Source organism: Brachyistius frenatus, unplaced genomic scaffold (genome assembly GCF_029030835.1).
Source record: "Brachyistius frenatus isolate BFR_SWC_R1_liver_20210118 unplaced genomic scaffold, ASM2903083v1 Contig_320, whole genome shotgun sequence".
NCBI classification, from domain to species: domain Eukaryota; kingdom Metazoa; phylum Chordata; class Actinopteri; family Embiotocidae; genus Brachyistius; species Brachyistius frenatus.
In genome coordinates, this window is record NW_027210919.1 from 314337 (window position 1) to 324638 (window position 10302).

General features: G+C 42.2%; 1 protein-coding gene across 2 annotated transcripts; it reads left to right on the forward strand.

Moving 5' to 3' along the window:
- The first annotated feature begins 680 nt into the window (after nt 1–680).
- txlnba (taxilin beta a) lies at nt 681–9470 on the forward strand. Of its 2 annotated transcripts, none has more exons than XM_069723205.1 (12): nt 681–777; nt 3121–3325; nt 3417–3489; nt 3889–3974; nt 4504–4632; nt 4725–4919; nt 5079–5198; nt 5902–5976; nt 7215–7307; nt 7447–7542; nt 8044–9079; nt 9180–9470. In XM_069723205.1, exons 2-11 carry the CDS (start codon nt 3131–3133, stop codon nt 9070–9072), a joined length of 2091 nt encoding a protein of 696 aa, XP_069579306.1. In that variant the 5' UTR covers nt 681–777; nt 3121–3130; the 3' UTR covers nt 9073–9079; nt 9180–9470. The 2 variants fall into 2 exon arrangements, with proteins under 2 accessions (XP_069579306.1, XP_069579305.1); XM_069723204.1 differs by lacking the exon at nt 5902–5976 and adding an exon at nt 6024–6098.
- Nucleotides 9471–10302: the final 832 nt, after the last annotated feature.

Below are 10302 nucleotides of genomic sequence, written 5' to 3' on the forward strand. Positions count from 1 at the left end.
GTTTCTGAGGACTTTCAGCAGCCTGCTGGTTCACTGCTGCCCCCCGCTGGTCAACCATATATTACACCGTTTTACCATAAATGTATTAACTCAACTCAGCTTTATTTGTAAAGCACCTTTTATACAAGCCTGCAGCCCCAAGTGTTTCACATCAGAGCAACATACACACATTAAAAAAACAAAGAACCAAACAAATAAACAAGCATACAAACAGAACAATAAGTTTACAAATATAATGTAGGTTAAATAAAATCAAGGACTTTAAATGAAACAATGAATCAACATTTTACGAATCAATAAATAAAATTCAGATATATAAAATAAACACCAGGGATAAAAAACAAAATTTAGATGTAAACTCAGAATGATCAGTCTTAAAACTCGTCCTAAAACAAGTCTAAAAGCATTTCTTTGCATTGTTGATCAGTTTAAAACATTACGTAATCAATGATGAAGTAATTGAAATAGTCACATGACATGTTGAACTGGGTAACTGGTTAAATATGTGGACCAACATCCTTCAGAGAACCAACAGCTCCCGGTGACCTCTCGATATCTGTCGGTGACCAATCGGCACTCTGGCCCGCCCTCCTTCGTTCCCACTCATGTTGAACCACTCGTGAGGCCTTGAGCTGAGCCTCTCGGGTTATTTTGGGGGTCAGCTGTCATTCGTCCCGTCAGAAGGACCCTCCTCCTCCTCCTCCTCCTCCTCCTACTATCCTTCCTCTGCCTGTTGCTGTCTCTTCTTCACCTCCTTCCTTCACTCCACTGATCCCGGTAAGACTTTTATTTATTGTCCACCTCTTTAGAAATCTCTTTTTTACTCACGTTTTTTTGTTTTGTTTCTTTACTCCTGCCGGCTCATTTCATGACTAGTTTAGAAAAAAATAAATTAAAAAAAATAACTATTTGTTCCTGTTTCGGGCACTAAAAGGTTTTTAGTTGGTGTTTACAGATAATTAAATGCTCCTCTGGTTCCTTTAATGATTTAACTTTAATGCACAACACTGGAAGAAGACTTGGAGAGGTTCCATAATGTCCGCCTCGCCACCATTAATTGCTTCGTCACTGCCCGTGTGTCGGCTGTAAATGATCTGTGATACGTCCACGTTCTCTTTTTACTTCCACCTGCTTTAGTTGATTTTTTTCTGCCTTTAACACATTTAATACGGTTGAGATTTTTTTGGCCTCTTTTCTGCTGTTGGTTAACTTTCAGGTTTTCAGTTATGAATTTGTCTGTCGTCTCTTTTGGTTAAATCAGGTGTTTTTTTACTCACTTGAACCACAAATTTATTTTTTCGTTTTGCTCACAAAAACTCATGTTTCTTACTTTCAATTCAACTCAACTTTATTTATACAGCGCCAAGTCACAACATAGGTTATTTCATTGCACTTAACACATTAAAGTCCTTACAACAAGACTTTATAATATTATACAGAGAAACCAACAATTCAACAATTCCCACATAAGCTAGGAGAGAAAAAAAAACCTCTTTAAAGGAGAAAAACCTCCAACAGAGGGAAGAAAAACTCCCTTTAATAGGAAGAAACCTCTGACAGAACCAGGATCAGAGGTGGAGAACATCTGTTAACAGAACCAGGATCAGAGGTGGAGAACATCTGTTAACAGAACCAGGATCAGAGGTGGGCGGCCATCTGCCTCGACCGGTTGGGGTGAGAGGAGAGCAGAGAGAGAAAAGGACAGCATAGAGATAGAAGAGAAGAACTTTGAAGGCATCATGTCAACTGGATTCATTTGAAGGATTATCGCTGAGTATTTTTAGATGTAGAAAGATCTCTTTAAAAAAAATCTAAAATTCAAAACATCAGCGAGATGAAGTTTTAGTTGATAAAAACTGAAACTTTTCACATCTTCTTTTTGCTTTTTGATTCCTTCAGCTACGTGTTTCTCTGGTTACTTAAGCTCTGGATTATTTTCAGGTGGTGTTTCCATTATTTTGGCCACCATCTCCTGGGTAGGTTTCAGGTTTTCAACACCTATGTGGATGATACGTTCATATTTTGTTTTGGTCATCTGATTAAAATTCCGGGGGAGGGGCAGGGATGGATTGCGCAATATATGTGTATATATGTGTGGGGGTGGAGACTAACTTTGCTTTGAGAGTAGGGGAGGAGTCAGGTGGTGAAGAATATGAAGCAGGTAAACAGACAAAGCAGCAAAACATAAACTCTGATTCCAGTGAAACTGTGTGTGCATTGTGTGTATGTGTGTGTGTGTGTGTGTGTGTGTGTGTGTGTGTGTGTGTGTGTGTGTGTGTGTGTGTGTGTGTGTGTGTGTGTGTGTGTGTGTGGCTGTAACAGGCCGCTTGACCATATTTGGACACTCTCAGAATAGATGAGACTACAACAGGTGTGTGTGTGTGTGTGTGTGTGTGTGTGTGTGTGTGTGTGTGTGTGTGTGTGTGTGTGTGTGTGTGTGTGTGTGTGACACAGTGTGGTCGGATGCCTCCGACGGCTAATTTTAACTCGACAGTCATGTTGCGACGGAGCTGTGAAGATAAACAGATGCACTGAATATCTTCACACACACCCACACTAACTTGTTTTACTATCCTCATGGGGACTTTAATTGACAGGTTTTTGTAACCAAGTTTTTATGAAGCTTTTTGAGGACAATTTTTTTGTCCTCAAAAACATTAACATGATTATTATTATTATTAACATTATTTACTTTCATTAAAAGAGTACTTAAAAAAGTATTTGTTCACTCAACGCTAAACATTTCACTCTTAGCATTTCCCAGCATTCTTCTTCTTCTTCTTCTTCTTCTTCTTCTTCTTCTTCTTCTTCTTCTTCTTCTTCTTCTTCTTCTTCTTCTTCTTCTTCTTCTTCTTCTTCTCCTTCTTCTTTTCTCAGCATGCCTTCTTTTGAGAATAAAGCAACCAACTTAAAGAGGTTTAAGTGATGGGTCGAAGTAATATTTATATTTTTTTAAACATGCAGTTTTGGAGCATTTTAAAATACATAATTTCAAATACATAAGAGTACGAGGTGTGAAGGTGGAATATCTACATCTCAGACACTGACAGACGCCTGAAATTGTGATTGATGTGTGGCACCAGTTGCAGTAATGCTTCACGCTGACTGTCCGTCCATCAGAGCACTGAGGATGGAGACGTCGGTGAAAGCGGAGGTGTCGGTTCCCCCCCAGCCGGACGAGGAGTCCTCGTCTCCGGACCCCGACGGCTCCGAGGGCGACGCTGCAGCCTGCAACTCCTCCTTCAACCACATGGAGGAGTTCAGCCGCCGGCTGGAGGACATCATCCGTACCCACGGATCCGTGGCCTGCCTGCTGGACAAACAGGTGAATTACACAAACTGTTTTACGGGAGTTTACAGAACCTGCACGCTGTCGGCACATCAGAGAAAGTTTTCTAATGTTTTGGATGTGACAGATTGTGGAGGAGGCCGAGATGGAACTGATGATGCAGGAGGCAAAAGATGACATCACAGCTGCCACGGAAACAGGTGAGTGTTAAAGATCCTCCAGAACCGTTCCAGAACCCACCCACCGACAACCAGAACCAACTTCACATTAAGTCCTGCAACCACATGTCCCAGTTCGTGGTGATTTTATGAGCTCGGTTTCTCACTTTGTCTGGATGGCAGTTCAGTCTTGGTTATTTTTGTATTTATTTTTTTTGTTTTTGAGACAATGAAGTGTCGACAGGAAAATGATGGAAAGAGAGACGAAAGAAACTGATCTGCAAAAACAAACCACGACTGTTTGATGAGCTGAAATGATGAAATGAAAAGACTAATCTCACTTCTATGAACATCCGATCCCACATTTCCCATAATGCCATTTTAGGTCTTTCTTGGAAAAAAAGTCTCTAAAAAGTAATAAATGCTTCTTCCTCTCCACAGAGGTGTCTTCCATCATGCAGAGTCTGAACAAGCTTTCTTCTCCGGAGGAAAAACTGAAGGATCTGGTCAGGAAGTACACCGAGCTGGTGAGAAACTCTCCATCAGACATTTACACAGAAAAACGTGGAATAGACACGCTTTGCTCTGTCTAAGGCGTGAAAGTTTCACGTTTTCTTGTAGCGGGCAAAAATGAAGCCTAATGCATGCGTAGAGTCATGTGGTTTACAGGGAAATGATAGTAATTGCTAAAACACAAAAAACTACTCTACAAAGGCATTTTCATCTCCTGGATTCAAACCTCATCTGACTAACGCCACCCAGCCACTTCTTCTTCCTATGAATACCGTCGACAAATGTCTTTTGTTGCCTCTTTTGTCGGACCTTGGTCACATGACATTTACGTGAAAATTTCACACTTTCAAAATGTGTAACTTTCACGCCTTGACAGCCCAAAACGTGTCTATTTCACGCTTTACCGTGAGACTGGATTACGTTTAGTGTTTTCTTTCTGGAATTTTTACACAGACACATCCCGTCTCTTTTTCAACTTTTAAATTGAAACAACAGTTGCATAAACAAGCTTGACCTCCTCCATGTGTGTGTTTTTTTTTCCAGGCAGCTTCGCAGCGCTGCGATGAGCAGAGGATCTCCATCCTGATGGAGCAGCGTCGCGGCAGCGTCGCAGCTCGTAGCAAACTGGAGACTCTGTGCAGAGATCTGCAGTCGCACTACAACGTGCTGAGGGTACGTGAGGGTCGGCGTTTGGGTCGGGGTCGGGGTCACGACACCACGCGGGACCACAACACTCAAACCCCTTTTTTGTTTTCTTGCACCAGGAGGAGACGCTGCGGCGCTGCACGGAGGACGAGGAGAAGAGGACCCAGATCACCTCCCACTTCCAGGAAATGCTGACGGAGATCCAGACTCAGATCGAGCAGCACAGCACCCGCAACGACAAGCTGTGCCTCGAAAACTCCAACCTGACCGACAAGCTGGAGGGCCTCATGTCCCAGTGTGAGCGCAGGGAGGAGGTGAGGTCAAAGGTCAACGTGTTCAGTCTGCATGTGGATGCAACCGTTTGAGATCGTCTCTGCTAACAATGGATGCTCCTCTTCCTCTTTCTCTTTCTCTTCCTCCTCCTCCTCCTCCTCCTCCTCCTCATCCTCCTTTTCCACCTCCTCCTCCTGCAGGGTTTGGAGAAGATCAACAAGCACCGCGACCTGCAGCACAAACTGACCGAAGCCAAACTGCAGCAGTCGAACGCTCTGCTGACCGAAGCCGAAGAACGACACAAGAGAGAGAAGGAATATGTGAGTGGCAGCGAGCTCACGCTGTATGATTCGGTTTATGATGTCATCATATCCTTATTTCAAGGACTTTTTTAAATTAAAAAAAATGTAGCTGTTGGATCAGTTTGTTTCTGATCTCTGCTTTAATGCAGCAGGTTTTATTGAACCCTTCTCTGCAGTCGCTCTTTTGGACCTGTTGTACGTTCCTGTTTAACGATGAACATCGTCTCATGTAAACAACACTTGTACTTAAGTGTCAAATCTCTCCAAAACAGCAGATTTTTTGTTTTCCTCAACAAATAATCTTTTTGGAGCTGATGCCAAACATAATTAAAAGGATGAACCTCCACACGTAAAAAAACACCAGGGGGCGCTGCAGACAGGGGTCAATAAAAAAGTCACAACTCATCATTAAGGTTATCATTTCTTCAATTCTATGTGGTGTCACATATTTATCAATATATTTCTGTTTGACATAAATCTTATTAGTGTTTTCTTCCACTACTGTTAATACTTTATTTATTACGTTGTATTTCACACGTTTGCCTGATTGTTCATCTACAGTAAAGCTAAACTTCAGCTCTAATTTTAAAGTGTATTAACATCCATAACTGCACGCAGCAATTGTGTATGTCCATGTTATCGTTTGCTTTATGCTCGATGAGACATGAGTTATCTCGTGTGAAGGTCACGCAGATTGACTGTGTTGTCTCTGTCACCGTAGTTGCTTAGGGAGGCTATTGACAAAACAAAGAAATGCTTCGCTATGAAGGAGCAGGAGCTGACCATGAAGAAGAAGGTAAAGACACGTCTGTAACGCGCCTCTGTCTGTTCTCTTCTAACCAGTTACTGGTTCAGGCCGCTGAGTGGAAACTGCAGGCTCAGACACTCAGAGAGCAGGCGACTGTCATGCAGGCACAGGTGAATATTCACGGACCCGACTGACCGAGCGACCGACTGACCGACCGGTCGGGTCCGAGTGGAAACGTGGTTTCCGACAGGACTGGAAATGTAGAAATAATTTAATCATTTGATGTATTTTATGTAATGAGGGACCTGAAACGTCTCCTGACTGCCAGGAATTAAAAAAAAAAAATTAAAAAAAAATCCCCACTGATGTTCATTATCTCATGACTAGGCTAGTTAGCATTTAGCTTCTCCGCTTTAAGAAGGACACATTTTCTATCTTTTTTTTTTTCCCTCTAATATGATTTAAGTTTTATTTATGTGGGAACAAACAGTTAAGATTTTTTTTATTTTTTATTCCAGAAACAGCGAAAAGTTGGTAAAGTAGGCTAAAATCTGATCTGTTAGCTAGCCCAATTAGCTCGTTTGTTTGATTGGTGCTTTATTTATTTAGAAATTTCGTATTACTGTCGTGTTTTATGGTCAAATAAAATGTCAGTGTAGCATGTTTGTGTGAATTGTTTCGGTTTAAAACATGATCTTCGTTCAGGATTCAGGATTTGACAGTCTGCAGAACTTTTAATTGCAATCCAACATAAAAGGAGACCGCTGCATCTTTTCACTCATGGAAAAGTAGCTGATATGCTGCCTTCAAGTGGAACTCATGATCTTGTGCTTAAGATGTACAATCGACACTGAAGTGGTCAAGTCGTGAGGAGACTGTCGAAATGCAAAGGCATGAAAACATTTTGCTCCGACTTATTACTTAAGTTATGAAGACAAACTACGGGACTAAACTTACAACATGTCAGCTTAACATCCAACCAAAAGTGAGCTTCGGTCGCGTCCGCTATTTCTGTAAACGTCAGCAAACGCGGAGCAAATCGTGAACTCGAAAGTTCTGACGTCATGAACACCACAAGAGGGCGCCGTTCGTATGGAGTTTTCTCCTGAACACGGTTAATACAACGGCCATTTGAACAGAGCTATAGTAAATAAATAAATATATATGTACATATATAGTCAGGGCTTCCGGGATGATTCCATTTTAAAATATTCAAAAAAATATGGAAAAAGTTCAATTGATGAGTGATTGATGTCTGACTTGCTCGTCTCTCCGTCCATCCACAGCTGACCCTCTACGCTCAGAAGTTCGACGAGTTTCAGGAAACGCTGTCCAAAAGCAACGAAATCTACGTCCGCTTCAAGAAGGAGATGGACAATGTAGGTGGTGACCTCTGAAGCTTCTGAAAAAAGTGGTTCCATGATCTTAGGACGTATTTCCAACACGTCTGACTTTGTTGACGTTGAAACGGACCTTTCAGCACAGCTCTGTCGGTTTAAACTCATTCACCGTTTTCAGATGTCCGACAAGATGAAGAAGGTGGAGAAAGAGTCGACGCTGTGGAGGACGAGGTTCGAGAATTGCAACAAGGCTCTGAATGATATGATGGAAGAGGTATGTTGTTAACGATGGCGGCGAGTTTTGAAAGTCTTGAAATTATACCGTGACGTCGCTGCATGACTTAAACAATGTAAGTACATTTTGTAAAACACCAGATATTTCAAACTGAAGATTGTTGTGGCCGCACATTCTTTATACTTTTGGTTTCCAGAGATTTTAAGGTCTTAAAGAGTCCAAACTGTTCAACAAAACTCAACACACGCCCGAAACAAATCTGTCCTGACCAGATGTGCATAAATTCATTTTCCAAAAAAGAGATACCCAATTAAATTTGAGCCAAAACTTATTGCAGATAAGTTGACCCAGTCAGGTTGACGGACTTGTCAGGTTTCAGTTCCTCTGAAGCAAGTAGACCAGTGAAAAGTGAGTTTAGAGGACAATAGCATCAATGATCTGATTATTCGTAGTTTTCGTGTTTTGTAGTCTCCTTCTCATCTCGTCTCACTTTCCTTTGCGGCTGATTGTCTTCACCTCGTCTCCTCCGTCTTCTTCTAGAGGGCCGAGAAATGCCGAGAGTACGATACGTTCGTCCTGAAGATTGCGAAGCTGGAGAAGTTGTGTCGCACCCTTCAGGACGAGAGGACGGTCCTGTACGACAAGATCAAAGACGTCCGCCTCGCCAACTCCAACGTGAACTCAAAGTTCTCCGGCTGCTCTGAACCTGAAGACAAACCCGACGCTGAGGGTGCCAACAAATCTGCCGTGATGACTCCCGAGGACCTGCAGGACCTCCAGGAGCTCCAGCAGCAGGACCCGGTTCTATCGGAGGGCATGAGCCGTCTGAAGGAGGAGCAGGCCAAGCTGCAGGACTTTGCTGCCTCCCTGTTTTCCACACCGGCCGACAAAGACGAAAAGGAGGATAATGAGGCGGACCTCGAGGAAGACTTGGTTGCTTCGGCGTTTGACAACTTCAAAACCAAACCTGAGGTCCAAAAGGATCAGGTTTCAGCTCCTGAGCGGGTGGAAGATGTAAAATCGGATCACCCAGAGTTGAAGGTTGAAGAGGTTCAAAACCAAACGGTGCCCACACCAGGAGCTCCAACACCCGAAGAGACACCGGCAGAATCGAATCTGAAGGTTCAGACACCAGTCCTGGTTGTAGAGTTGCAACAAGTTAAGGAGGAGATCCAGCAGCTGCCTGCTGCACCGGGACCGACACCAGAACCTGAGGGAGCAAAGGTTGATCCCCTAACAGAGTCAGTAAAGGTCGAAGTGAAACCAGCGGTACCAGTGGAGGTCCAGAAGGTCCAACATCAGCCAGCTGAACCAGTACCGACACCAGAACCTGAGGGAGCAAAGCTTGATCCACCAACAGAGTCAACGACAGTTGAAGTGAAACCAGCAGTACCAGTGGAGGTCCAGAAGGTCCAGCAGCAGCCGGCTGAACCAGTAGAGGCGTCAAAATCCTCTGAGTCGACTCCACCTTCTGAAAACACGTCTAAAACTGCTGCCTCCTCCGACGCCGATTCCAAGAAGCAGGCGCTGAAGAAAAAGAAGAAGAGGAACGGCAAGAGCACGAGCTAAACTTCAGGTGTGTAGAAGATGTGTGTGTTTGTGGTGTATTTTGAGGATTGTGTGTGTGTGTTTGTAACTGAAATCCTACTGTGCCTTTGCAACTTCCTTTTGTAAAGGTTCAAATCTTTGGTTTGTCCCGGCCGGTGCAGCCGAGGTGTTCTCATCTTCGTCACCAGGTGAGAACGGACAAACGAACCGACTGTATTTTACAGTTCAAACGTCAGAATCAAGATTCAGTTCGGCCCGACGGAATGAACGGCCAAACTGACCCGAATATGTACTGTTAGCCACGTAGAGTAAAAGGTCTGTGCCTTATGTAAAACAATGTATAAGAAAGGCATAGTTTGGTAGCCAAAAAAAAAAAAAAAAAAGACTACTCCAATAAAGTGACTTTTTTTTTTTACAAACTTGCATTTTTCTATTTTGTCCATTCGTAGCCTGAACATCGACAATCTTGTAGCTTCCACATCAATATTTCTCGCATGTTTATAAACCACACACATTTCAATTTGACATACTTGTGAGAAAAAGAAACCAAAGCCTGCAGAAGAACGTTTCATAAAATCAAGGCTCATGTCCTCGTTATTCAAACGGTCCTCACTTGTACGGTCTGAGAGTCGATCCTCATAATGATAGGAGGACAAGAAAGACACAAACACAACGTTATCCCTTAACTAAAATAAATCATAAGTACAGACACATTTTGTGTTGAAACTTTGTTTGGTAATAAAGTGTAGCGCCACCTACAAGCACCTGCACTGAATTTTTTTTGGGAAATATCCGCATAACCACGTGAAGGGTTGTGAATTATATCAAGAGTGCAGATCAGCCTTGTAGCCACTAGATGGAGACGGAGCTCTTTATTTTACGATTGTAGTTCATGAAGGAGGCAATATAAAAAAAGATATATTTAAATGTCTGGCCTCTTCAAAAGTCAATGAAACTTTATTCATATAGCACATTTCACACAATTCAAATGTAAAAATTGATCAGGAGACTTATGCACATTAAGATAGACGTAAAATAACAATAACAAAACAAAATGTAAGTAAAAATGAACAAAAACAGATTAGAAAGAAAACATCTTAACAAATTTAACCTTATAAGAATGAAATATAAGGGGTTCAATTTGAGTAAATAACATTTTAAATAATGATAATAGTAATGACATACATTTTAGATAAATTATAAATAATTCCAACTTCAACATAAGTATGACACAATGACTGAGTTATGGGT